The sequence below is a fragment of the Diceros bicornis genome, chromosome 25 (genome assembly GCF_020826845.1).
Source record: "Diceros bicornis minor isolate mBicDic1 chromosome 25, mDicBic1.mat.cur, whole genome shotgun sequence".
In the NCBI taxonomy this organism is placed as follows: Eukaryota; Metazoa; Chordata; class Mammalia; order Perissodactyla; family Rhinocerotidae; genus Diceros; species Diceros bicornis.
The window spans coordinates 10,719,663-10,746,550 of NC_080764.1; the positions used below are offsets into that span (position 1 = coordinate 10,719,663).

Sequence of the window (26,888 nt, forward strand, 5' to 3'; positions counted from 1 at the left end):
TGTAATACCACCATTTATTATGTCTTCACTGTGGTAAAAAAGTGATTCTATTTCTAGAGCCAAACAGCAACCTGGAGACATTCTTGGAAGAGAATTCCCTTTGCTCTCAAGCCTTTGTGACTGATTTGAAATCTGCTCACCTGCAGAACAGAGGCGGCTCCCGGTGGAGGAGTGAGGGCCCCCTGCGGAGACGCACTTCCTCTGGTCGTGCCTCTGCTTCCCTGGGAGACCAGCCTTGGGCCTCGCTCTGCTGCAGGGAAATGCAATCCCGGACCACAGCGCGAGCCGGGGCCCCGGGAATGGCCTCTGACTCTCAGAGTCTGAGTACACTGGAGGCCGCACACCACGGCCAGTGCCTGGTGAGCCGTGTCCGGCGTGGTGGGGCAGGAGAATGGGAGCTGGGGGGCGGGGGGGATGGCAGAATCCAGGGGCCCTCGGACGCTGACGAGTTGTGCCCCACCACTGCCTGTGACGGGGGCATTTCCTGAGTCTCCCGGGCCTGCCCTGTCCTCAGAAAAGAGGAACAGCAATCCGGCCGACAACCCTGGCCCCGATGGCAGGGTGCACGTGTGAAATGGTCTTACTCAGGGCCTGGGCCGGCCTGCCCCAGCCCCTCAGTGTCTGTAAAAAGTGTACATCTCTAAAGCCCTCGGCCACCCAGAGCAGCTGGTCTGAAAGAACCTCTTCCCTTTGGGGAGCATATTCCACTGTTCTCTTTCAAACGAGCCCCCAGCCTGACTCATGACCTGTTACCTTGGAGCTGGGAGAGACTCCTCCTCAGTGGTCAAGATCCTTAATCCCAGCGGCTCCCCAACCTGTGGCCTCCCCAGCACCAGTAAGGAAAGAGCAAAGCTCACCCTGATTCGGGGCCCCCGCCTGGAGGGGCCTGACAAGAGCAGCCACTACCCCCACTTGGTCCAGGCGCAGCACCCTCTCCTGCACCCACGGTTCTGGTGAAGCCCGCCTCACCCAGCCCACCCCCTCTGGTGGACTCCAGGACCAGGGCTTCTCTTGACCCAGGTCCTTCCAGTTCCTTCCCATCTGACCTGCCCCCTCTGTAGCCATCGCAGGCCCTGATGCTTCCCTGGTCTTCCTGAACAGTTGCCACTGAAAACAACCCGGGCAGCCCAGGATGGGGCCCAGGGCTGGGTGCAGACACCAGCTGGGGTTCTGCTCTGGAGGCTGGAGAACAAAGGGGGTCGCTACTGCCCAGGGGTGAAGGGGGCACTAGCAGCGGCCACAGGCTCTTCCAGGGGAGGTGGCCGCAGGACAGGGGTGGCCTTGAGAAAGCAGTGGCTGCTGGGCCTGTGGGGTGCGGGGTCACAGGAGAATCTCTTCACATTCTGCCCACACGGTGGGCCTGCGGGCCAGCACAGCTTCTGCACCCGTGTCCCTTGTTCCGAGAAATGGCGATGGTCCTGGCTGAGGCTGCCTGAGGGAGTGGCCTCCAGCCCTCTGTGTGTGACAAGGTCCCAGGGGTCCAGTCTGCACTGGCGCCTTCTGAGAGGACATTCTCTACAGCACCGAGAGCTGTGGGGCGAGGGCATGGTGCTGGCTGATGACTGGGCACCACTGGCCCCACAGCACAGGCAAACGGCAGGAGAAGGCCTGTCTGGCCCCAGAGCTGGGCCCCTCGTCCCACGCAAGGTCCTGCTCGGCTGCACTCCGGGCTGGGGCTACGGTGCCGTCATCACGCTCTGCTCCCCGTGGTCCACACTCCAGAGGCGGTAGAACTCAGCAAAGTCCACGTAGGGCTCGACGCGGCCGTCCTCGCCAGGCGGGAGCGAGTGGGCCGGCCGGGAGCGGAAGAGGCCCCCATCCGAGCTGGAGCTGCTGCTCTGGGTGTGCGTGTTGGTGGACTGCAGGGTCAGGGTCGGGCTCTGGCTGCAGGGACGACAGGGGACAGTCAGTCAGGGGCCTTGGCGTCCAGCCTGGGGACAGAGAGGCCCCTGCCTCGGCCAGCTCCTCAGGCCACAGCCCTCTCTGACAAAGGAAACTACAAGAGCCAGCCCGACCAGATGTTCTCAGGGGCAGATGAAAAGTCAAAAGGAATTTTTAAAGCTCTAGCCATTATGTAGCTACTTAAGTTAACTAGAATTAAATACAATGGATCACCCAGTTCAAGTGCTCAATAACTACACGTGGCTGGCAGCTACTGCAGAGGACACAGAACATTTCCACCCTCAGAGCGGTGCTGAGCTAGAGGCCATCCTTTCCAGTCTTTCCCAATCCATCCTAATGCAGACCCCACTGACCACAGGCAGGCAAGGGCTCTTCTCCCAGAAAACCTTCCTTCCTCCCTCCCGGTCACTCCTCTCTCAGCAGCTCGTGTTCTCTGAGCTTCCTGGGCACCCACCCTCTGCCACAGAGCATGTATGAGCCGTGAATTCCTGCCAGCCCACCGTCCTGCAAACTCCCAAGCCTGCCCAGCACCCAGCACCGGGCCAGCCGGCAGGGCCCAGCTGACGCTCAGATGCAGGACGGAGGAAAGGGGCTGTTGGGGCCCAGGAATATAGAGGCACAGAACGACAGCTGGTTCGCTTGCTGGTCCGGGACCACTGCTATCAGGCTCTGGCTCTGTGGAGACAGCTGATGGCCTCCACTGGGCAGCCCTGAAGGGACAGGGAGGCCACCCTACTGCGCTTGGGATGCCCATCGCTCAGCTGCCTGGCAGGACCCTCCAGCCCTTGGTGGTGGCTGCAGCAGCAGCAGCAGCATGGGGGCAGGGAGAACAGAAGGCCCCCGGCGAGGCAGAGGGAAACAGTGTGACTCCCCGCTGATGGCTCTTCCAATTGGCCACATCCTCTGAGTGGGCTGGGTGTGGCATCTCTATTATTCTGTGCAGGGCTGGAATGTGGAAACCAGATCCTGGTTCCCTGGTGCGGTGGGGTGGTGTACATTCCACAGAAAGGACGGGGTGGGGTGGCCAGCAGACCTGTCAGGCAGGTCTGCAATGAGGAGGGGGCTGGCCCCAACCCCAGGCTCCACACCCCTGCTGCCTCCACTCCTCCCCCCACCTTGAACTAGAGAACTCACTGTAAAGCTAACATCTGACATTTTTGGCAGAGAACACCAGCTCTGACAAGCCAGGACAGGCCACACAGTGGCCCTCAAGCATGGATGGCATTGGGGAGGCCACCCTACATCACACACTCCCGGACGGGAGCAGTGGAAAGAACAGAACCTTCCCATCAAATGAAAACTGCATGTGGGACCCACAAGAAAACATGACCAACAGGCTGCCAACATCAGCCTGTCCCCTCCCGGCCTGCTCGCCACTCTGCCCCCCGAAGCCCCACCCTCAGTCCAGCTTCAGGGAGCTGCTGGAACCTGCAGCGCTGCGTCTTCCTGCCTCAGCATCTGGGGGGCTCTCCAGGGACGGGGGTGGGAATTTGGGAGGTAAGACCCAGGTATCTCATCCGGGGCCCAGGGCCACTCCTGCCCAGTGCCAAGAGCTGTCCCAGGACGCGGGCCTGGGGCGGGGGGAGGGCTTACTTGGTGAGGGTGGGAGTGGCTTCGTCCAGGGTGGCTGCGCTGTGGGCCCCGTTGACCAGCTGGCCCTGGGAGGGCATGACGAGGGACAGGGTCACACTGGTCTTGCTGGTGCTCTGGGCGCTCGAGTAAGGCACGGACACGGGGTACACGCGACCTCCCGCGGCTGTGGAAGCAAGCGAGTGGGCCACAGGGAGCGGCAGGGGGACCTGGGGTGGTGGGAACAGGCCGCTCCAGGGCCCGACGGGGGCAGTGTCCGAGGGGCTGAGAGGTCAGGTGGCGGCCTGGCTCCCCAAGCCACAGCTTGGCCCTCCGCCCCTGGTTACAGCTCAGGAGTGTCCTGAGGAAGAGCCTCTTCCAGGCCAGGCAGGGGCCCCCTCTTGCAGCAAAGCACCGCTGGCGCTCAGAGCAGGAGAGTCAAGCGCTGAGCTGCCTCAGCGAAAGGGTTACCACCCAGCTTCCCACGATGCCCTAATCCAAGGGATAAGTGTGCTCCTAGCTGGGGTCGGCCCAACAAAAACAGGGCTGCAACAACGAGCCAAAGAACCTCCAGTAACCCTGTGTCCGTGGGAGAACAGACCATCTGTGGACGCCTGAGCACGAAGGCCTGCTTGTGTGAGAAAAGGAAAAGAAACCAGCCCCCAGGAACTGACGGTCTCGACGCTAAGTGGCACTGAGTGCAACACAGAACGATCGTCTCTCTTGCTGAGCAAGCTGATTTCAGAATTAAAAAGGCTGAAAGTAGAGCATCTCCCCCTTGCCTTTGACACGGCCCGGGGACAGAGCCAGGCTTTGGGGGCCCTTCTGTCCCCACACCTAACCTCGCCTAGGTCGCTTCCTTCTCGAGCCTCAGTTTCCCTTTCTGTAAAAGGGGGGTGCCATCTGTCTTTGGGGTTGTTAACGAGGACTAAGGGAAATGTGCGGGTATGGTGCCTGGCACTCAGCCATCGTCCCTATGATGCGGCCCTCAGCTCTGCGAGCACCCCGCACTCAGGTCTAAGGGAGGCAGCAGGGCAGGGGGTGTTACCCGCATCTCACAGACTAATGGAAACGAAAAACACGCAGCTCAGAGAGCCCAGGTCAGAACTGCTCCAAGCTAGGCCTCCCATCTCCATCTCTACTCCAGGCCGCAAGGCCATCGCCTCAGCTGCTCTGCACCCACCACAGCCCTGCACGGCGTCCTCAGGTGGCTGCCTGTCCGCGCAGCACACGTACCTGGGGCCGGGGTCAGTGAGGGCTGGCTCAGCTCACCCAGTGGGTAGCCGAAGTTCCTCACCAGCAGGGTCATGTCCTCGTGCCGCAGGCAGAACTTGGCACGTTCCCCGCCACTGGCAAAGGTGTCACTGTGGATACGCTTTACCCGGTCCACCACGGCCTGGGCCACCGCGTCCAGGGAAGTCTGCTTGGCGAACTCAGTGTCGATCATGGCGGCAATCTCCTGGGGCAGGGGGGCAAAAGCCTGGTGAGGAACAGGGGGCCCAGGACCGTGGGCCACAAATGCAGAGCCTGAGCAGGATACTTGGGGGTCAGCAGCCAAGCAGGTGCAGGAAGTCCCTACAGCCAAGCCTGTAATCTGAGCTTTTCAAGGTATTCAGGATAATCCTTCTGGAACTTTCTCATTAGAAAAGGTGTGGCTTTGTGATCTGATTGTTGGCTCCCACACCAATAAAATGGGGGATAATATACACCTCACTGCCTTATTATGAGGATTAAATAACAATGGATGTGAGGGCCCTTTGGAGCCTACTAAAAAGCCCTGTATAAACTGTCATCATTATTAAGCTTTCTTTCCTGGAACAAACTTATTGCAGGCTATGATACACCAATTTTGTCAGAAATTGGGGATACAGAATGAAGACAGGGTCCCTGCCCTCAGAGAAGTCCAACTGTCCATGTATTCTAGAACCCAGTAGAGGCCACTGGATAATTCTATTGTGAAGACCAAAGAAAAGAAAAAAAATTACATTGACAAGAAGATGAAAAACACAAACAAAATCCTGCCCATGATGGCTGGCCGCAGTCTCTCCTGGAGGCAGGAGGCAGGGGCACATACCAGTAAATGACCCAGGCCCGGCCGGCGGTGGGCTCAACTCCATCACTGACCAGCACATCACCTCAGGGAGACCCTGAACTCTGAGCCCCAAGGCCCTAACTCCACGTGGCCGTGAGCCCCGCCCCCTGTTACAGGCTCCTGGAAGGAACGATAACGTAGAACAGGTGAAACACGTCAACCACAGCTATCAGGGGAGAGTCAGGCACCTGAGACTTTGTCCTTGTCATTTTTCATGAGAAAGGACAAAGCAGAAGAGGTACCTTCCTACAAGGATCACAGATGGAAGGAGGAACACGACCTGAACTCATCTGACCGACCAGCAATCCAAGGTCAGGTCAAGGCAGGCTCCCAAGATCACTCCTGCAGTGACCGTCCCAAAGTGACCGCTCAGTGACCGTGTCTGACACGTGGACTCCAAGGTAAGGGGATACAAGCAGCCCCACTGGCTGGGGCCCACGTGTCTCACAGCCGCCCCCCACAATCCCACAGAGGTAGATGTTGTCCCCCATCCTAGAGATGAGGGACAAACTGTAAATCATCCGCAGCTCAGGGCCCTGGAGGGAGGGGTGGAGCGGGACTCGGATGTGGCGGAGGACTTCCTGGCCAGTGCTCTGTGGACCAGGTCATACCCCTTCCCGACAGTCTCCAGAGCAATGTGTGCCGTGGAAATTCACCCCATCTCAGCCTCTTCCCCTCAGGCCTCGCTCAGGGCCCTGGGGACGGACACCGCTTCAAGCCCAGAACCAGCAAAGCTTTTGGGCGGCAGAGCGTTCTTGGAGCTCTGGGCTTTTTCTTCCCCCGCTATGAACCCAGAGAAGATGTCTGGCGATGGCATTTCAGAATCAGGGCTCTCAGGGTCCCTGAGCACTTCGGAGCTGAGCAGGAGGGCTGGCTGGGTCCCCAGGGGAGCACGCCACCCTGCAGGCTGGCCAGCAGCGCTCTGCCCGGGCCCAGCTCACCTGGTTGGCCTGCCCTGGCCCGTGGGCTGCCTCCAGGGCCTTATAGAGCCCCTCGGACATCAGCACCAGGAACCCAGTTACCCCATCCAGGGGCTGTGCACCATGGATTTCGGGCTCCGCGATGATCGGCTTGGACTTGGCAGCGCTGTGGGAAGAGAGCAGAGGGGAGAGCCGTGCTTGGAATGGCCGCCGGGGACATTTACTCCCCTGCGGGGAAAAATCCACATCCAGAATGTAAAATAAAACACACACCTGACAAGAGGAAAAGAAATGAAGAGAAAACCAGAAAAACAGACCTATGTTTTGAGGGCAGCTACTAAAATAAAGCTCAGAGGCCAAAAAAAGTGAAGAGGCAGCGGGGGTCAGGACGGCAAAGGTCGAATGCCCCATCCTGGCCCCATTCTGCACCTCCGTCCACAGAGCCTGGGGGGAGCGTGGGACAGCAAGGGGGAGGGCTTCTCTTTCAAAAGCCCATCCTCTCGGGCTCGGCCAAAACAGGTGAGCTGACCCAGACCCCCACACACGCTCTGTCTGCACAGGGATGGTTCACCAAGGCCGTCAGAGCCAGTAAACGTCCGAGCTCCAACACGTGCACGTGCACACGGAGGCAAGTGCAAGAGCATGCTCCTGGCAACAGTATTTGGAAGAGTGAAGTCTGGAGACATCCTGAGGGTCCATCAGTAGCTCAGTGCTGCCCCTGCCACCCACTGGACTCCTAGCAGCAGTTACCCGGAACGCCGCCAGCCTAAACTGTGGGTGTGCAGGAATGGAGGGATGGGCACCTAGGACGAAGAAGTGAGGTGCAGAACACTAGGAAGAAGGCTGGGAACACTAAGTGACATTTGTGGGTGTTTTGGAAAGGAAGCCCCACCACACACACACGCATTTGTGGGTGTTTTGGAAAGGAAGCCCCACCACAGACACACGCATGCACACACACGCATTTGTGGGTGTTTTGGAAAGGATGCCCCACCACAGACACACGCACGCGCACACACGCATTTGTGGGTGTTTTGGAAAGGATGCTCCACCGCGCACACGCGTGCGCGCCCGCACACGTGCACAGACACCTTGGGTCAGGACACACGAGAAACTAGCGGCCTCTGGAGAAGGAGTCCTGGCTTGGGGTGGGAGAAGACTGACTTTACTGTGCATCCTTGGTGCTGTTTGAATTGTTTTAAACCACAAATGTACTTTCCAATAAAGCACACAGAGCCCCACAAATTAGAGACCCCAAACTCGATAGCCTAAATCCTGTGAGAGTAAGGAGTTCTCACATGTGCTTTCTAAGACACAAGACAGCACCTCACACACACGCCTGTGTCCCCAATCAATGTCCTCACAGACAGGTGAGCCAGTGGTTAAGGACACGGTCTGAGTTCAGGTTGCCCGGGTTCAAGCCCAACCTGAGCCCACTGCCAGCCCTGGACCAGGCAGGCCACCTCATGTCTCCATGCCTCAGTTTCCCCGTATGAAAATACCTTTGGGGCAATAACAGCACCCACCTCGGAGAGCCCGAGTGAGGACTGAACAAGAGGATGTGTGTAAAGAGCTGAGCACAGGCTTGGCACAACAACGGCTCATAAACGCATCATCGCCCATTTGCTGCCGTGAGTACTGGGTGGCACTCAGAAAGGACAATTCATCTCGCACCTCTGCCCTGGCTCCAGCCACGCCAGACTGACCAACAGGCCTTCAGTCCATCCCTATCTACGCCAGGCGGCTCGTGCCACTCTGGCCTCTCCTGCCAGGCCCTGTGGCACCGTTGCTGCCCCTGGCTTTGGCCCAGCCTAGCCTGCCAGCGTAGCTCTACAGGACCCCAGCTCCCGGGGCAGCGGGTGCAGAGCCCCACACCAACCTCTCTGAGAGGAAGAAAGCGTCTCCGTGGCTCCAACTACTTCAGCTGCGCCTTTTCTGTCCCTAGGGCCACACGCCTGCTTCTGCCCCGGCCCCCTGGCCTTGCAAACAGATGGGGCCGCGGGACAGCCGCCTACCTGAGGAGGTCGCTGTCAGCGTAGCCGTACTTGACCTTGTAGTCCCCGATGCGCCTGGTGCTCTCCTGCCCACAGAGGACCCCCACCTGCTTGATCTTTCCCGCGTCCAAACCTGGCAGAGGGAGGACACGACAGCCCCAGACCCTGTTCACAGAGAGGACGACAGGAGGGGTGCAGACACAGCCCCGGAACCCAGACAACGAGGAGCCACTGAACAGGACATGCAGCCACAGAGGGCGCCCCGGAGAGCGGCTAACCCCAAGTCCCCCAGTGTCCTCGTCCCCAACCCCGGCAGAACACGCCTCGCTCAGAGCCCCTCCTCCACACAGGATCCAGCCCTGCCCAGCAAGGCCCTCTCGCTGGGGGCCGAGTGGGAAGGGAGGGAGTGGCCACGGCGGCTGGACGCTCAGGACCTCTCTGTCTCCACAATAACAGTGAGTACCTACCACGTGCCAGGTACTCTCGGAAGCGTTCTACACGTATTAACTCTTTTCATCCTACCCTAAGGTAGTGTTACTATCATTCTCACAGAAAAGCTGAGAAAGTCCCAGACATCACCAACTAGTAATCAGCAGAGCTGGAATTCAACCCCAGGCAGGCTGGTCCCCAGCCCAAGGTCACAGCCCGTCCACTACACGGCCGCCAGAAGAGGGCACAGGGTGAGCCACGGGGTCGGCCTCCCCACTCCTACGGACCCCCGGCCTGCAGCCCCCGCTCACCCAGCTGCGAGAGGCGGAAGAGCTCATCCTCGTTCTCCGTGGTGTGGTCCACATTCAGCTGTGTCACCTGCAGCCCGTCCACCGTGGACTTGCATAAAAGGGCACGGTTTGTACCTGCAGCAGAATTTGAGCAGCTGAGCAAAGACTGAGCGCGGGAAGAACAGGACACGGTGAGAAGAGAGAGAAAAGGCATCTCACACATGGAAATCCTTGAAATGAACTACGAAAAGAGGCTGAGACCACTGGGGTGAGTCACCAGTCAGGGAGAGCTGATGATATTAAGGAATTAGGCTAAACTTTTCCAGTGTTCTTCTGGGATTAGGATTTTAATAAAAGAGACCTTTTCTTTTTTTTTTCCCCCAAAGCCCCAGTAGATAGTTCTATGTCATAGCTGCACATCCTTCCAGCTGCTGCATGTGGGGCACGGCCCCAGCACGGCTGGAGAAGCGGTGCGTTGATGCGCGCCCGGGATCGAACCCGGGCTGCCAGCAGCAGAGCGCGCGCACTTAACCACTAAGCCACGGGGCCGGCCCAAAAGAGACCTTTTCTCTAGGGAGACATACTGAAATATTTATAGATAACATGACACGATGTCTGGGTTTGATTCCCAACAATGTGGGGACAAAGGGCTATAGAAGAAACGAGACACTGGCCACCATGTGCTGATTGTGGGGGCTAGGGGATGGGCACAGGGGGTTCATTAAATGCTATTCACTCTGATTTTTCACATTTTTGAAAAATTTCCATGATGAAATCTTAAGGGTGGGGCCAGCCCCATGGCGTAGCAGTTAAATGCGCGCGCTCCGCTGCTGGCAGCACGGGGTTCAGATCCCAGGTGCACACCGAGGCACGCTTGTCAAGCCATGCTGTGGCGGCGTCCCATATAACGTGGAGGAAAATGGGCACAGATGTTAGCCCAGGACCAGTCTTCCTCAGCAAAAAGACGAGGATTGGCATGGATGTTAGCTCAGGGCTGATCTTCCTCACAAAAAAAGAAACGTTAAGGAAAGGAGGAAGGGAGGGAGGGACATTATTAGTGGGGTCTCTTCAGAGCTCTTACCGTAATCTGCACCCTGGGGTCCAGCTTTCTCAGCTGCTCTGCCCACAAATCTGAACATCCCTGTGGCCCCTCACCGTCCAGCCCACACCCAGCCCACCTCACTGCCTGTCATGGGATGCCGAGTGGGTCTTCCACAGCCAGACAACCTCTTCCAGAAGAGGAAGCCACTGAGGAGACCCAGAGAGCGGACGTGACTCGCCCAAAGGCCAAAAGCCAGTTAGGGGCAGAGTGGGGATTAAAGCCCAGACACATGCCCCCCAGCCGTCCTTTCTTCCCACTGGGACTGAGACACTCCCGTGGAGGATCAGGAAGACAACTAGTGGACTCGGGAGACTCGGGCTGGCGGTCTTACGTGCCTGGAGAGCAGATTGCCCAAAGAATGCACGGACCCCTGAGGTTGACCTTCTCTCCCCCAGCCCTCCCTGCCCTGGGCCAGGCAGGCGGCTCACCGACATTGGCGACGTAGAGCTTGTTGTTGAGAAGCACCGCCACGACGGCCATGGCTCCTCCTGAAATCTCCTTCTCCAGGGTCTTGAGTCTTTCAAGGATCTTCTGATACTGAGGCAGCTGGTGCTGAGGGACACCCTACAAGCCACCATCAGGGGTCAGAGCAGGCCGTGTCCTCGGAGACCACCTCACCAACCCTCCCTTCCCTTACAGAGCAGGATCTGAGGGCCCGGCCAGGATGGAAGCCCCACGGCAGGCTTCTTCCAGAAAGCCGGAGGTGACCTAACTTGTCCCGTGGGCTCTGACAGTGCTGGTGGGTGACGTGCACAGGTAGGTGACAAGGCTGTGCACAGATTCAGGCCTTTCCTCACACCCTTCACTGCCCCCGCACGCTGAGGTTCACAGTAAAGCTGCCAGTCGGCCAGGGAGGCTCCTCGGAGGGCAAACCCATCACCACCAGCCTCCCCCAGTCAGGCACTGTCCCCTTGACTTCCGCTGCTTTGGCCCCGTTGTGCCAATGGCCTAGGGGTGACGAGAAGATGAGTCCTTGCTCCTAGCAAAGCTGGGCCTCAACGTGCTTCTCCTGGGGAGTGGGCGGGGGGCATTACCTCTGGCAGCTGGGACTGTAGGCTCGCCTTCTCCGCCAACGCGTCATCGATGGACTCCAGGAAGCTCCTCTCCACCACATCGAAGGCCTGGAGGGACAGGAGACAGGGAGAGGGGTCAGGGCAAAGGCCAGCTCAAAACACCATTATCATCTGATGCCGAAACACCCCGTCAACAGCAACAAATCATATTAACTGCGGGTCATCATGTGACGGGGGCTCCACAGGCACCACCAGGCACTACTGCTCCTGCAGAGCAATGTCTGACAAACACGCCCGCCCAGGGGCCGGCACCTTCCGAGGCAGCACAGAGAGCGACTGCAGAGGTGGGAAGCTTGGAATCGGACCGCCCGGGGGTGAGTTCCTGCTTCGCTACTTGCCGGTCTCCTCATCTCTGCACAGAGATGGTGCTGCTCTGAGGGGACTGAGATAACTCACCCTGTGCTCAGCACCTGGCTCAGAGTCTAGACCAGCGACAGCTGATGTTGTTACTACATCCTGTTGGCCCCCGACGCTGGTCCCGCTGCTGCCTTTCCCGGGGGGACCCACTGAGAATTACTGGCACACAGCCCTGGGGCCGGAGAGGGTGCTCTGGCCCTTGGTGCTGAGGCCGGAGAACGGCTGGGAACACTGTTTCTGAGGAACAGGAACCCATCTTCCTCGTCTAGAACTAAGTGCCTCCCGACGTGCTTCCAAAAAGAGAGGCCACGAGGAAAAGCTCCAGAACAGCAGCAAGCAGACACAGAACTGGCCAATGAGCACCAGCCAGCGAGGAGGCGAGGCCCAGGGTGCCTAAGCCCACCCGACGGAAAGGGGCCCCTAAATCACCGTTTCCACCAGGGCTCAGCCATCCACGGCACCCCGCTGTCCAGGGTTCCGTCCCTAAGCCCCTTTCCCCAGGAGCATCTCCTCCAGAGCCGCCGGGTCCCGGACTCCTGGGAAGTGGGGAGCCCCTGCTGCGGAGAGGCTCCCTGGGCTGGTTCCTCTGCAGGGGAGAAGCCGGCCGTGTCCTCAGCCCAACCCTGGCTGAGCCTGCACTTCATAGCCGCAGGGCCGAGTTCCCGGGGACACGATGCGCCTGGGTCCCGGTCCGCCAGCCCAAGCTCTGATACCTGCAGCAGCATGCGACGCACGTCGGCCTCGGTGTGCTCGGTGTTGAGCTGGCCCAGCAGCAGCTCCGCGGACAGCCGCTGGGCCACGAAGTTGGTCACCCGGTTGCCATCATAGCCATTGAAGACCCCATAGAGGAAGCAGTTGTTCTCACTCCTGACAGAGGGAGGGCAGGAGGCAGCCTGAGACCAGGGTCCCGAGGGGAGGGGGAGGGGAAGGAATTGGGGGAGACCAAAGATACAGCAGCTGTGGCTTCAGGTGCCCACCTGGGTTCCCCCCTTTGACCATCACTTCACTCCGGCCACGACCTTCTGGGACGCCCCCGGCCCCCACAGTAGCAGGCCCTCGGCTCTGAGCTCTAGATGCGGGAGGGACAGCAGCAGAGGCCACCTCCCATGGGCCACATCTCACCGGCAAACCCTACATGGGACAGCCGCAAATCTGCTCCTTTTCTTGCTTGTAAACCTGCTTCCAATGCCCAGGAGAGCACGTGTGCCCCCTACCTGAACTTGAGCCAGCTGTCCTCCGGGGGGTGGCTCTCGGTGCCCTTGCCATCAGCAGAGTAGGTGCGGTTGGAGGCTGAGCCCACGCCAGAAAGGTGGCAGAGCGGCAGGTCGTCTGTCCAGCTCGGCTGCTGCTCCTGGGAAGACATGGGAAACCAAAAAGCGTCACCGCCTCCCCCAGGGCAAACCCCACCTCACCTTCTTTTTCTTCCTCAACAAAAACCTCACAGGCCCAGAGCCCCACACTACGGGGTCCACTTCTTTCTGGAAAACAATGACACTTGTAATGAACAGACACCTCAAGAAGGGTGTGCATGTTTTCACAGCCAGTCTACAAACCTGTTCCCCAGCAAACCTGAAAAAGATTAGAGTTCCCCAATGCACGGCTCCACAGTGGACTCCAGGAGTGACTATGTGACAGAACACGAGTGAGACACACACACAAATGAAGCAAAGTCTTCGTGGAAAACTGCTGGCTCCCCACCTCGCACTACAGTGGCTCTGACTCCAACCCCCTGGACTCCAACCCTCAGAACGTCTGATCCAGGTGGGGCTCAGGGTGTCTGCACAGTAGGCAGCTCCTCCCAGGCGACTCTGATTCAGCTGGCCCAAGACTGCAGCTCGAGACACTGACACAAGCCAGCCTCAGCCACTCTCCCTGGCACTGGGGCCTCCAACCCCTGGTCCCCGCTCCACCCTGGTGTCCTCTCCCAGCTGCCCCCTGCCACATCCTCCTCCACCAGCACCACACACTTGCAGCACCCAGTCCATCCCGGCTCTTACCCTCCGAGTGGAACACCCTCCTTGTCCTTGTCTAGCAATTCTCCCATCCTTTGGGACCCTGGCTCAGGAGTCACCTCCTCCGGGAAGTCTTCCTTCAGGAAGACCCTCCCCAGTCTTGGTTGATAGCCCTCTTGTACTCCTACTACACCTGGCTCCCTCACTCCTGCCTGGCTGACTCCCATTCCACTCCACAGATCGCAAACCAGGCCGTTCAGTATAATCACCGAGGAGCTTTAAACACACACACAGAGCTGTCCAGGCCCCAGCCCACACACAGATCCAAACTTCCTAAATCTCCTTGGGGTGCCCTCTGAGCACCTGCATTTTTTAAGCCCCAGAAATGACTCTGACGCAAGGCCCAGGTGCGATCACTGCCTCTCAGTGAAGGTCCCCCACCCACGCGGGGCCCCCGGGGCATTCCCAGAACCGCCGTGTTGAACTAGAGCAAACTAAAACAACTGGGAGAATCAAAGTTCAATTTCAAAGAGAATAATTAGGGGCCGGCCTGGTGGCGCAAGTGGTTAAGTGCGCGCGCTCCGCTGCGGCGGCCCGGGGTTCGCTGGTTCGGATCCCGGGCGCGCACCGACGCACTGCTTGGTAAGCCATGCTGTGGAGGCGTCCCATGTAAAGTGGAGGAAGATGGGCACAGATGTTAGCCCAGGGCCGTCTTCCTCGGCAAAAAAGAGGAGGATTGGCGGATGTTAGCTCAGGGCTGATCTCCTCACAAAAAAAAAAAAAAAAAAAGAGAATAATTAAAATTTGGCCCGAAAGCTTTATCGAAATATTAAACAAGCACGAACACTGCACAACTTCTTACACGTTAGGACTAACAGTCCTCAGAAAAGGATGTGAAAACCACTCCAACAGGCTTTTGCAATCAGATGTAAAAAGCCTGTGGTTAGCTTTTGTGGCAGATTTCATCTTCTGTTTATTTACATACTGACACAGAGTGACTTTATGGTTTTTTTTTTTTCTTTTAATTGCTTTTACGCTGCCTTTATTCTAGCGCTTTAGTTTTGAGCTTTCACTTCTGCAAGGTGTGGGAGTTTGTTTTTATTTTTGAATGAACGTATAGTAAGACGTTTTTGGGTGTGCAGGTCTATGAATTTTAACCCACGTGGAGATCTGTGTAACTGCCACCACAACCAAGCAGCAGAACAGCCTCACCACCCCGACACGCTCTCGTGCGGCCCCTTGGCAGCCAGCCCTCCCCCAACCCTGGCACACCGACCCGGGCGCCAGCACTATACTGTCTTTTCAAGAATGTCCTGTAAATGAAATCGGCAGTACATAACCTTTTTTTTATTGTGGTAAAACATACATGACATAAAATGTACTATGGTAATTAACCATTTTTAAGTGTACAGTTCAGTGGTACTAAATACATTCACATTATTATACAACCATCACCATCATCCACCCCCATGACTCTTTTCATCTTGTAAAACTGAAACTCTGTACCCACTAAACAACAACTCCCCATTGTCCCCCCCAGCCCTTGGCAACCACTGCTACAATCCTGGTCTTCAAGTACATAACCTTTTGAGACTGGCTTCTTTCACTCAGCATTGTTAATCTGAATTAATAATTATGAATCTCAGCCTTTGAGATTCATCCACGTTGTTGCATGCATCTACAGTTTGTCCCTTTTCATTGCAGAGCAGTATTCCACCGTACGGATGTAGCAGTTTATCCATTCCTCCACTGAAGGCCATCTGGGCTGTTTCTAGGTTTTGGCAATTATGAAGAGAGCTGCTATAAACACTCACCGGCAGGGTTCTGCGTGAACATAACTTTTCCTTTCTCTAGGGTAAATGCCTAGGAGTGAGACTGCCATTTATAAGAAACTGCCAAACTATCTTCCAGAGTGGTGTACCATCTGCAATCCCACCAGCAATGCACAACAGTCCCAGTTGCTCCACATCCTCACCGCTACATGGTATTCTTTGTTTTTTAATTCAGACATTCTAAGGGGTGTGTAGTGGCATCTCATCATGGCTTTAGTTTGCAATACCCTAATCACTAATGATGATGCTAAGCATCTTCTCATGTGCTTATCTGTCATCCACATATCTTTGGTGAAGTGTCTAAGTCCTATGCCCATTGTTTTAATTGGGTTGTTTGTTCTCTTAACTGCTGAGTTTTGAGAGTTCTTTATATATTTTGGATAAAAGTCCTTTGTTGGACATGTGATTTGCAAACTTTTCCCCAGTCTGCAGCTTGTCATTTCATCCACTTAATAGAAGTTTTGATGAAACCTATTTTACCATTTTTTTCCTTTCATGGTGCATGCTTTTGGGGTCATGCCTAAGAACTCTCTGTCCAGGTCACAGAGATCTTCTCCTATGTTTGCTTCTGACAGTTTTACTCTTTACATTTAGATCTGTGATCCATTGTGAGTTAATTTACGTATAAGGTAGGTTTAGGGCAATTTTTTTTTTTTTTTTGCATACAGATGTCCACTTTTTCCAAAACCATTCGTTGAAAAGACTATCCTTTCTCCATTGAATTACTTTTGCACCCTCGTCCAAAATTAACCAGTCATACTTGTGTGGGTCTATTTCTGGACTCCGTGCTGTTCCACTGATCTGTGTGTCTGTCCCTCCACCAATTCCATGCTCTTGATTACTACAGCTTTATAGCGAGTTATTAAAATCAGTAGTGGGATGCCTCTAACTTTCTCCTTTTTCAAAACTGTTTTGGCTATTCTCGTTCCTTTGCCTTTCCATATAAATTTTAGAATCAGCTTGTCTATATCTACAAGAAAAGCTTGCTGGGATTTTGATTGGAACTGTTTTAAATTTATAGATCAATTTGAGATCCGACATCTTTACTATGTTGAATCTTGCAATCCATCAACATGGTTATGTCTCAACTTATGTTATTTATATCTTCTTTACAAGACTTTTTTTTTTAATTCACACAATTTCACACAAGAGCTAAAAAGCTACTAGTGCCTACTGGTAGCCTCTGAAAACAGAAAACACGATTGAACATACTAATGGAAAACAAACAGCAATGAGAGCTGAACTTCTGCTCAGCTCCTGACAACACCGGGCATTTAAGACTTTCAGGTCAAGCTACAGCAAAAGACCTGCTTCACAGTAACACAAAACTGTTTCTCACTCTAATCTTGACTTGTCTCATTTTAAAGCAATATAAGCGTCTCTCAATATAAATGTGAATTTAAGTCTTTGGAATCTGCATATGACAAATGCAAAGTATATTCAATTAATACATCCATCCATTCAACAAATACTCACTGAGCATTTATCACAGGCTGGCATTATTCCAGGTACTGGGGATATGGTGGGGAAAACAACAGAGGGCCCTTGTTTGAAGCCTCCTTTCTAGGGAGAGAGCTCCTTTAAACATGTAATACAATAAATACACAAGGCAACTGTAGACAGCGTTCTGTGCTATGGTGAAAATACATCAGGTAACAGGACAGAGTGATGAGGAGGGCTCTTGTAGGTGAGGTGGTGAGAAGAGGCCTCTCTAGGGAGGTGACCTCTGAGCCAGGCCCAAATGATTACAGAACAGTGGCCATTTCAGAAAATGGGGAAGGAGTCTTCCAGGCAACAGGAACGGCATGTGCAAAGACCCTGAGGTAGAAAAACAGGTGTGTTAGGTTCAAGGAAGCGCAAAAAAGTGAGTGTGGCCTCTGTAGTGAGCAGAGGGGAAAGTGGCTTGCTACATGTTCATACGGATGCCTGCACACGTGTGCCTAAGAGGGGACAGTGTAAGGCCTTCTAGGCCATCGACCGGGTTCATTGCCATGGAATTAATTATTTTTCAAGGAACTGATCCTTTGCCAGTCATCCCTTAGGTCTGAGATCTGACCAGTATACCTCTATCGCCAGGGACTTCACAAAGGTCTCAGGCAACCTGGCAAATAAATTTCCAAAAGAAGCTCCTTTTTCTAGGGTCTGGCTCCTGCCTCCAACTGGAATGAAATTAAGCATAAGATTAGGCAGAAGCACAAAAGCATGTCCCCAGTCAGGAGCATCCTGTGTCCCCCTCCTGAAAAGATGGGCCAAGAAGCCAGCATTCAGCACCCTGAAGTACCACGGCTGTTTTACAGAATGGGAGAAGACATTTATACTTTCTAGAATCCTGTCTGCGATTAAAAATGAGATTAATATGGATTGAACTCATCCTCTAATAGGAGATGAGCAATACAAATGTGTCACCCACGAAGCAGACCTGTCATCAACGCTGCAATCACAGCGCCTCCTCTGCCAATATCTACCGCCCACAAGGGACAGAGACAGGCTTCCAGGGAGTTGGATCTTTCCAAAAAAATTCATACTTTCCAGCAAAAAATAAATATTACCAAGTGACTTATGGGCCTGCTTGACGCTGAGAAATAGCATTTTATGGGGAAAGAAGGAAACAAACTCAAATGGATGACTGAGGAGCTGCCATGTCATGTGTCGTGGCCCAGGGACGGTTCATCTAAAAGTATTCACAAAGGGAGCCCACAATGCTGTTACCAGGAGTGGGCTGAGCCGTGCTGACTGCGTGGGAAGAACGAGCTCTCCCAGATTAGGAAAACCGTGTGCACGCACGACAGTGGTCAGTACTTAACCAGCGCCTTGTTCTTCAGAGTCTTTATGACAAGTGTCTGGAGACTCCCACAATGTTAAGCGCTTTTTTCGAAATCTGATCTTCATAATGTTGAGCTCGTAATATTTTGGAAATATGTTATTTTATTAACTAGCAATCGGTGTTCGGGTCAATAGGCATGGACTCCAATGCTACTGTTTATTTAAGGACAGTCTTTATCCATTCCTGATAAAAACACTCAAGACAACAGTAACCAATGGATACTTTCTTAACATGCCATTCTCTGTATACTTCAGCCAGTCCTAATGCCAGCATCTCACTGGGTGGGGAAACACAAGAGGCGTTCTCATTAAGACCAGGAACACAGCAAGGACACCCACTATCTCACTACTTAACACTGAACTAGAGGGGTCAGCCCGTGCAGTTAGACACGAGAGCAGCAGGACAGCATAAGCGTGGAAAAGAAGGACAGTTACCTCTATTTGCAGTTGATGTGACAGTACCTGGAAGCCCTAAAGAATTAATGATAAAACTAACTCAAATAAGAGAAATCAGTGAGGCGGCAGGACAGAAAATCAACACACAAAAATCAACAGCCTTCATCTACTTAAAGACGGGCATCTAGCCTCCACGTGAAAATTTCTTCTTGCTGTCAACTAAAATAACAAGGTCTCTTCCTCTGAAGTTCTATGGAGTCAGTCTCCCCCAACCACACTCCTGTGGAGGAGTTTTTGAAACCTAAATTTGTATCGGTTAGATTATATCTTAATGCTTTCATCCCAGCCGTCCAGCCTGTTGACACAGTTTTGAATCTCACCCTTTGAGAGATGAACAATCTCACTCAGCTGTCTATCTTGGAGAGATAGGGCCTTCTATACAGTGTTCCAAATGGTTTCTGAAAAACCGTGACCAGAACAAAAACCGTGGGAAGCTAACCCACTTCCGGCAGGTGTCCGGACTGAACACAGGAGGGCAGTAACACCCCCACCAAAGGGTTGCTCTACTTGAAAAGCCAGAGGTATTTTTGGAGCCTCAAATGAAGAGGTTACTGACCCTCGAGGTACAGTCACAGAAACAAGCTCACACTTGAAAACAAACCAACTATTTATACACATGGACCTTGATGAGCAAAGTTCTACTTATTTCACACTGGTACTCTTTAAACATTAAGTTCCTAGCCATTTTGGGCCGGCCCCGTGGCTTAGCGGTTAAGTGCGCACGCTCCGCTGCTGGCGGCCCGGGTTCGGGGCCCGGGTTCGGATCCCGGGCGTGCACCGACGCGCCGCTTCTCCGGCCATGCTGGGGCCGCGTCCCATATACAGCAGCTGGAAGGATGTGCAGCTATGACATACAACTATCTACTGGGGCTTTGGGGGGAAAAAAATAAAAAGTTCCCAGCCATTTCGACTTGGCTTGTTATTAAAATAAAAAAGAAATAAGAAAAAATTACCCAAAGACCATATTAGAGAGTATCCACGGTGAGAAAGGCCTCCCCTTTGCTGTCTTTCCCAGCCCTACCCACCCCCAAAGGCCCTGCTCAAATCCATCCGGTGCCACAGGCCCGTTTCCCAAACCTCAACCCTCCACTCACCATCTTCAAGAAATTATCCACATCATGCTTTTTCTTTAAACTGCCACATTTTCTTTTACTCAAGTGATTTCATTTTGAATGTAAACTTTTTCAGTATTATAAGTGGAAAACCAATATTACCTGTCATATCTTGAAGATAATAAAAAACGAAAACAAACAAAGTTATTAAATTCTAGCTGAAACTACAGCCAGCTCTAGGCTCTGAGCTGGAGCCCTGTTCCGTTAAAAAAAAAGGGGGGGGGGACATAAGCAAGGCTCAGGAAGGTGTTAAGCACATACTAGGGCCAAACCAAGTCTCTCTCTTGATCTCATCAGAGAGGCAGAGAGAGAACTGAGAAGCACGTAACCTCCTCAACACGTACCAAGGAGTTTTGTACCAGCACACACCCAACCACCTCACCGTGTGGCCCAGACTCGGGAAAGTCCTGCCCATGGCCACGGAGCCCTTCCCTGAAAAACCCATCCCCGGGGCCTCACCGTGCATACTGGGCACCCCGCTCCCCCGCCTTTCACCATCTGGCCGTGGGGCAGCTCCTCTGCTGCAGGCTGTTATTGCTAATTAGCTACCTTATTTCACTGATGCAAAGATGTATATTTTCAACATTTTAGTATCTCTGAAGTTGGTGTGTTACCAGTTAATTAGCAACGCGTCTTCTTTCTTAGTAGTATATAAAATAATGATGTGTCCCCTATAATTAATGGTGTCTTAGACCCAATGACATATGGACCATTTCTCATGAGTGCTCCTTCAGTGGAAGGCCTGGCCTTCTCAGAATGCGGTCCCCACAGCACCTCAGACATTCAATAACCAGTGGCCGGAGAATTCCAGAAGGTTCTACCCGTGGGGGAGTACCTGGTCCTCCCTGATTTCAGCAGTGGCCCTGACATCACCCCCACCCTGCTGGGCCAGGTGGGCTATGATCATATGCTCCCACTTCACTCCACCTCCATCGGGGACCAGCCCCACCAGGCGTCCAGCGCTGATTCTATTAAAACCCACCAGACTGCCAAGTCTCCTGCTTCCTTCCTCCACATTTCTGAGCAATTTTCGGAAAGGTCATATATTTTCTCTTCACACACACCCCCCACCTCCCCACCCCTGCACATGCTGATGTACACTTTCTCCCACGCTCACAGATGCCAGGCCCGCCAGCGCCAGCAGAGAGCGGCACCCGAGCACCCGGGACGTGAGTCGTGAGTCGGGTGGGAAGCTGCGAAGGGGGCGTCTCGCACTCATCGCAGCCTCATCACGGAGCTGTGCACACACACAACAGTGAGCACCGACCACTTTAACTCTTTGATGGGTCACAGTGAATTTCTCACAAGAAATATAACAGAAAATACGCAAGAAAGAAGGCTGTCTCAAAAAGCCTAATTTTGACTTGATTATGTGAAGAAGTTTACCTAATTCATACTTTGGGATAAAAAGTTTTTATAGTGATCCAATTGTATTGAACCCATTAAGGGTGTTACAAACACCTTATGCACATATATTTAAGCATTAGCTCCTCATATACATATGTGACCATGTCACACAAAAACAGTCCAGAAAAGTCCCCACAGAGACTCATCTCAAACGCCTGGGCAGCAGAAGTGGACGAAGCGCGGTTCCAAGTTCAGGCCACAGCCTGAATATCAAATTATGGTATGAAAAGGCCGAGTGTTTTTGTGGCAAAAGCACCCGGATTCCTCAGAGGCAGAAAAGCTCAGAGAAGGCGAGTACCACCCCCAGGAAGATGCTCTGGGTGGGGGCAGCAGTTCTTTCTCTCCAAAGAGCTTAAAACACCCGGTGCCTCCTGCCATCTCTCTTTCTGAATGACCCCCTTTTTCTCCCCACTTCTCTGGGATCAACTCCACTCCTGGCCCCCACCTCTCCCGCTAGGGTTTTCATCAAAGGTTCTCTATGTTTTCATCACAAATACAGTCCTAACACACTCTTAAAGGGGCTGCTAACGACCGTGGAGCACTTACTGTGTGCCACAGCAGCTGGACCCCATTCGGATGGCGTATGAGATGGCTGTAGGTGGTGGCCTAACGGATGTTTTTATTTTAATAGGTACATATTATTTTAACGTACAGTAGAAAAAATATTAGCTAGCACCTGTGATTTCATAGATATAATTGTTCAGGATACGTCTAAGTTAAAAAAATTTGATTTCACGTTGATTTTCTTTTTATAATTAAGTAAATAATAGTATAGGTCAAACCAAACTCTTGACTCTCCCAGCCCCAAATGTGCTTCTCGTCCAGGGTTCACCAGCTCTGCAAAGGGAACCGCTGTTGTTCTAACTGAAAGCTCCTAGTCCTTGACTCTTCTTCCTCTGTCACACACCCCACCTCTGACCTGTCAGCAAATCCTATCAGTTCCTCGAAATACAGCCAGAACCCAGGACTTCTCCCCACTCCTCTGCCATGGCTCTCACACCTGGATAACTGGAAGCAAGCACCACTCAAACGCTTCTCAGCAGAGGGCCCTTTCTCCAATCACAAGTCAGATCACATCACACCCCTACTCCAAACCACCCGAGAGTTCCACATCACACGTAGAACAGAACCCAAAGTCCACAGCAGGAGCCACAAGGCTCCCCCGACACCCTCCCCTCACTCCAGCCACACTGGCCTCCTTGATGCTCCCCAAACAGGCAGGCCTTCACATCCCTCGGACAGGAACACCCCCTCCCACAGCCCCCACTTCATTTCATCAAAGGCTGAGAGGTCTTCCCCCACCTCTCCGTCTAAAACGGCCCCTCCACCATTCTGTCTGATTCCAGATTATTCTTCCTCGAAGCACCACCTGATGTTATATTATAGATATTATTATATCCTATATAATCTGTATTTACTCGTTGTTTACTGTCTGTCTTACTAAAACAGAAGCCTCAGGAAGGCAGTGTCCCCTGCACCTACACAGGGCCTGCCCCATCCTGAGTGCTCAGGGACATCTGAGCGAATGAACTGCAGGCATTCATTCACAGAACTGAAGGTGGGACTTCACAGTTGGAGTGTGACCACGCCAGGCAAGGAGCCTAACCTGTTAGTTCACTTAATACTAACCACACTCCTGGGAGTCCTCTGGGAGGAATTCAAGGTTCAGGGATGTTAAGTGACTTGCCCGAGGCCATCCAGGACTCTACTCTGTTTACAGGCTTGAAGGCCCAAGTTCTTTTGAACACATCAAGTCACCTTCAAAAGCTCGTCTTTTCTTCAAAAGATCACACTTTTAAGGTACCACACTGCCTGGGGGCCAAAGGTGAAACTCTTCATGATGACATTCCACCAAGTGCTCCTGCATCTGGCCCTACCACACTCACCCAGCACCATGGCACAAACCCCCAGCCTTCCTGCGAGCCTCCACTGACCCGGGCAAATCAGGCCACCTGCAGCCCCTGATCACACTGACCCCAAGGGGCCTCATGCAGTGTGTTAGTGGTACACGGCTCCTTCTCCCGAGCTGGACTGCAAACGCAGAGAGGGTGGGACACGCCTCACTCATCTTCCTATCGCCAGGCCCAGTAACCACGGACCAGCCCCCTCACAGCCAGCTGCTGAATCATGGTTTCTGAACTACTCTTGCCAGACTCAGGACAGTGGAGGGCAGGTCAGCAAGTCCCGCACACCACCTGGACACTCGGACACGCTGTGAGCAGGGATGTCTTGACCACCATTAGGGTGGGAGGTGCCTTGTGTGGATATCCCTGCCATCTCCGTGCCTTTCATCAAATGCTATGTGCTTAAAGCGACTACCCCACCAATAAAAGATTCCACCAACACCCAGGAACACATTCTGGAGCTAGTCAAGTTCGCCTTCTGTCTAACTCGAGTTCCTTGGGCTCCAGCACACCTAGAAGGGAGGGAAGCTGGCAGCCACTCTCCTCAGCAAGCCAAGGTGGCCTACAGCAGTTATCACTTCCAGCATTTGCCACAATCCAGCCAGTGTTTCCGCAATGTTTACTACAATGGGGACGTTTACAGAGGGGCTCTGCCCTCTGGAAGCTTACAAAGCACAGGGCCAGGCCCACCTAATCAACTCAATGACAAGGCTGACCTGCCCAGCTAAAAGGGAAGCCAAGGGTGTGGACTGAGGGCTCCCCCACCAGCAGACCTGGGAATTGCTATCCTGGAAGAGCGATTTCAGAGAGTCTACACGAAGCCTGTCATTAGCATGCAGCAGTGACGTCACCCCCTCCTCCCATTCGCATGCTTCAACACCCTCCAGGGCAGGAGGGCCAAGCCTGTTGCATCTCTGGAAGGCCACGGTGGAGCACCGGCCCTGGCTACAAACGCTTTACTCATTATTTCACGGGTACTGACTGAGTGCCCGGCACCTAGTGGTGGTAGGGGCTGGTGACACCACTCACTGTTGATCACAAGTCCCTGTCTTCAAGGACCTCACTTTCCAGTACAGGGGGCAGACAATCCACAGGCCAGTACAACAGACCGCCATGTCTGGGGAGGACCCAGGGGACTGCACCCCACCTTGGCAGGTCAGAATAGGGCCATGGCGCCAATACGCATGTGCATCAACGTGCACACGTGTGAGGAGGATGCAGGGGCTAGAAGCCACCAGTGACAAACCCATGAAGGGCCAGATGAGGGTAAGGGTGAGTCTCAGGACAACCCTCCCACTGCCCGCTCTCACCTTACGAACAAGGAAACTGAGGCTGGAGGAGGCATACCGAGTTACAGCCAGCACCAGAACCCCGGCTGCCACCACTCCAGCCATTCCCTCGGTACAGCCCAGAGATTAAGAGGGTCTCTGCAATCAGACTGCCTCTGCCACTTACCAGCTGTGTGGCCTTGGGCAAATGACCACCTCCCGTGCCTCAGTTTCCTCATCTGTAAAACAGGAACGATTATCGTACCTATCCACGGGGCTGTTAGGAAAGTTACACTTACAAATGTAAAGCAATCGGCACGACCCTGGGACACGGCAGGCGGTACAGAGTGGCTGCTGCTGTGATGATGACTGTCGCACGCCCGCTCACCATCCGGCCCTCCCCGCGGCCGCGCGCCACGTCCCCTTCCGGCTCCAGAACGCGCCCACCCTCGACGCGCCCCTGACGCTCGGGGACCGGGATCCGACCCCCGACGGCCGGCCGCAGCGCGCACGCGCGGGCCTCGCGGGGCCGCACGCGCCGCTGGCCTCGGGAACGCGGGGCCAGCCCGGAGAGGGGAGGGCGGCGGCCACAGCCCGCCGGGGAGAGAGAGCCGTGCCTGCACCCGACAGGCCCCCCCCGGCTCCCAACCCCCAGCCCGGAGAGATAGGCGCTTGCTCACACTCTGCAGCAGGCTCCTCCTCTGCGCCGCCATCTTGGAGGGACCCCGCGGGCGCGCCCGCCTCCCGGCAGAGCAGGCGAGAAGGGCGGCTAGAGCGGCCTGAAGCCGGCCGGAGGACCGCGCCGCCAGGGAGCATGCGCACAGCGCCACCCCACGGCAGAAGTGCAATGGAGCCGCCGCGGTGCTTGTGCGCAGGTGCGTTCTTCCCACTCTCCTCTCGTGGGAGATAAAGAAACGGCTCTCTGATGTTGCCTGTTGCGTGTCTGAGCATTCTGTACGATGCCTTACAGGTGGGGCTCCTAAAGCCCCGGATTAGGGCTCTTTTGAACCTTTATGATTAGGGTTCTTTATGAACACAATGGGGGCGGCAGAGAGTGAATTATTAATTCACTCAAATAAATATTCATTGGGTGACCATGCCTGCCCCTTTAGGGGTGAAGCAGCGAGCAAGGCAGGCCCTCAAAAAGCTAACATTTTAATTGGGGAGGACAATATTTACGTACGTTAAGTCGTTTCAAATGGTGCTAAATGCTGGGAAGAGAAGTTTATGGATGTGGCCTGGGAGTGTGGCTTAACTGGCAACAGGGAAGGGCAGGCCGGGCTAGGGGCAGCTAGTGCGCAAGGCCCGAGGAGAGGGAGCGTGTGGGTCGCAGAAAGGCGGCTGTGGCTGGAACAGAGATGGAGGGGGAGTGAGATGAAGGCTGGTGGGTCAGGCTCTGACCTTGCTGGCCCCAGGCGGGAGTTGGGCTATTCATCTGAAGACAAAGGGAAGTTGTTGACTTCTGAGCAAGCCGTTGGCAGGATCCCATTGGTAGAAAGATCCCTTTGACTACTGGGTACAAAACAGATGTTTGGGGGCTTGGAGTGGACACAGGAAGACCGATTAGAGGACTGTTGTATTAGTTGTAGGCAAGAGATGATAGTGGTTTGAGTTGGCTGGTGGCAGTGGGTGGACTTGATTTAGGAGATGAAGTTGTCAGGACTTCATCATGGACTGGTTGTGGGTGGTGATGAGAGATGTGTCAAAGATTGTCCCAGATTTCTGGCAAGAACAGCTAAGTTTTGGGGGGAGGAGAAGGGCATGATCGTGAGTTCAGTTTGGACATGTTGAATTTGAGGTGCTTTTGGGACATGCAGGAAAAGAAGTCAAATCAGTCCTTAGATGGAGAGGACTAGAGCTCAGAGCAGGGACTGAGCCAGTAAAGACATCGAGGAACGAGCAGCTGGAGAGGCAGGGGAGCAGACGGGGCCCAGAACCCAAGGTGAGGAGAGCGTGGGCAACAGCTGAGATGCTTTTGAGAGATCTAGTGAGAAGGTAGCTGAAGAAAGTCCATTAGATTTAGCTGTCCAGAGGCCTTTGGCCCAGGCAATTCAGGTAGAATGGTAGGGCAGAAACCCAGATGAAGTGAGTTGACTGGGAAATAGAGATGTGGAGACTTTGAGAACAGGCTGTTCTTCCCAGTTGGTGGGCTGGAAAGAGAAGAGAAAGGAACCTGGGATTTAGGGAGGGTTTTTTCTTTCTGGTTGGGAGAGACTTGAGCCTGTATAATGCTGAAGGAAAGGCTTAATAGAGAAGAGCTGATGATTCAGAAGTGGGGAGGGGGAGGCAGTCTAGGACTGGGATGGTGACTCACCATCTTGCTGTCCTACTAACACAGCTCCACATGCCCCAAGATGACTGCTTGAGCTCTAGCCATTTTGTCGGAGTTCAGCCAGCAGGAAGGAA

The 26,888-nt window shown here is 54.1% G+C and overlaps 2 protein-coding genes across 2 annotated transcripts in view; one reads left to right on the forward strand and one right to left on the reverse strand.

Annotated features, from left to right (window-relative positions):
* Positions 1–25,331, reverse strand: TAB1 (TGF-beta activated kinase 1 (MAP3K7) binding protein 1). Its single transcript, XM_058568324.1, has 11 exons — positions 25,163–25,331; positions 12,943–13,079; positions 12,442–12,595; positions 11,333–11,419; positions 10,727–10,862; positions 9,218–9,331; positions 8,499–8,610; positions 6,505–6,649; positions 4,708–4,930; positions 3,496–3,658; positions 1–1,884 (listed from the first exon to the last, which is right to left on the reverse strand). The coding sequence occupies exons 1-11, from the start codon at positions 25,193–25,195 to the stop codon at positions 1,677–1,679; spliced, it is 1,512 nt and encodes a 503-aa protein (XP_058424307.1). The 5' UTR covers positions 25,196–25,331; the 3' UTR covers positions 1–1,676.
* RPL3 (ribosomal protein L3) overlaps positions 1–26,888 on the forward strand; it is a 197,843-nt gene that overhangs the window by 89,597 nt on the left and 81,358 nt on the right. The window lies entirely within an intron of this gene.

Excerpts from the sequence above, each read along its gene's own strand:
- TAB1 (XM_058568324.1), bottom strand. The coding sequence starts at position 25,195 with ATGGCGGCGCAGAGGAGGAGCCTGCTGCAGAGT. Across the intron at positions 9,332-10,726 it reads GCTCTACGTCGCCAATGTCG|GTACAAACCGTGCCCTTTTA; the intron begins GTGAGCCGCCTG and ends ATTCTGCTGCAG. Across the intron at positions 3,659-4,707 it reads CTCACTGACCCCGGCCCCAG|CCGCGGGAGGTCGCGTGTAC; the intron begins GTACGTGTGCTG and ends TTGCTTCCACAG.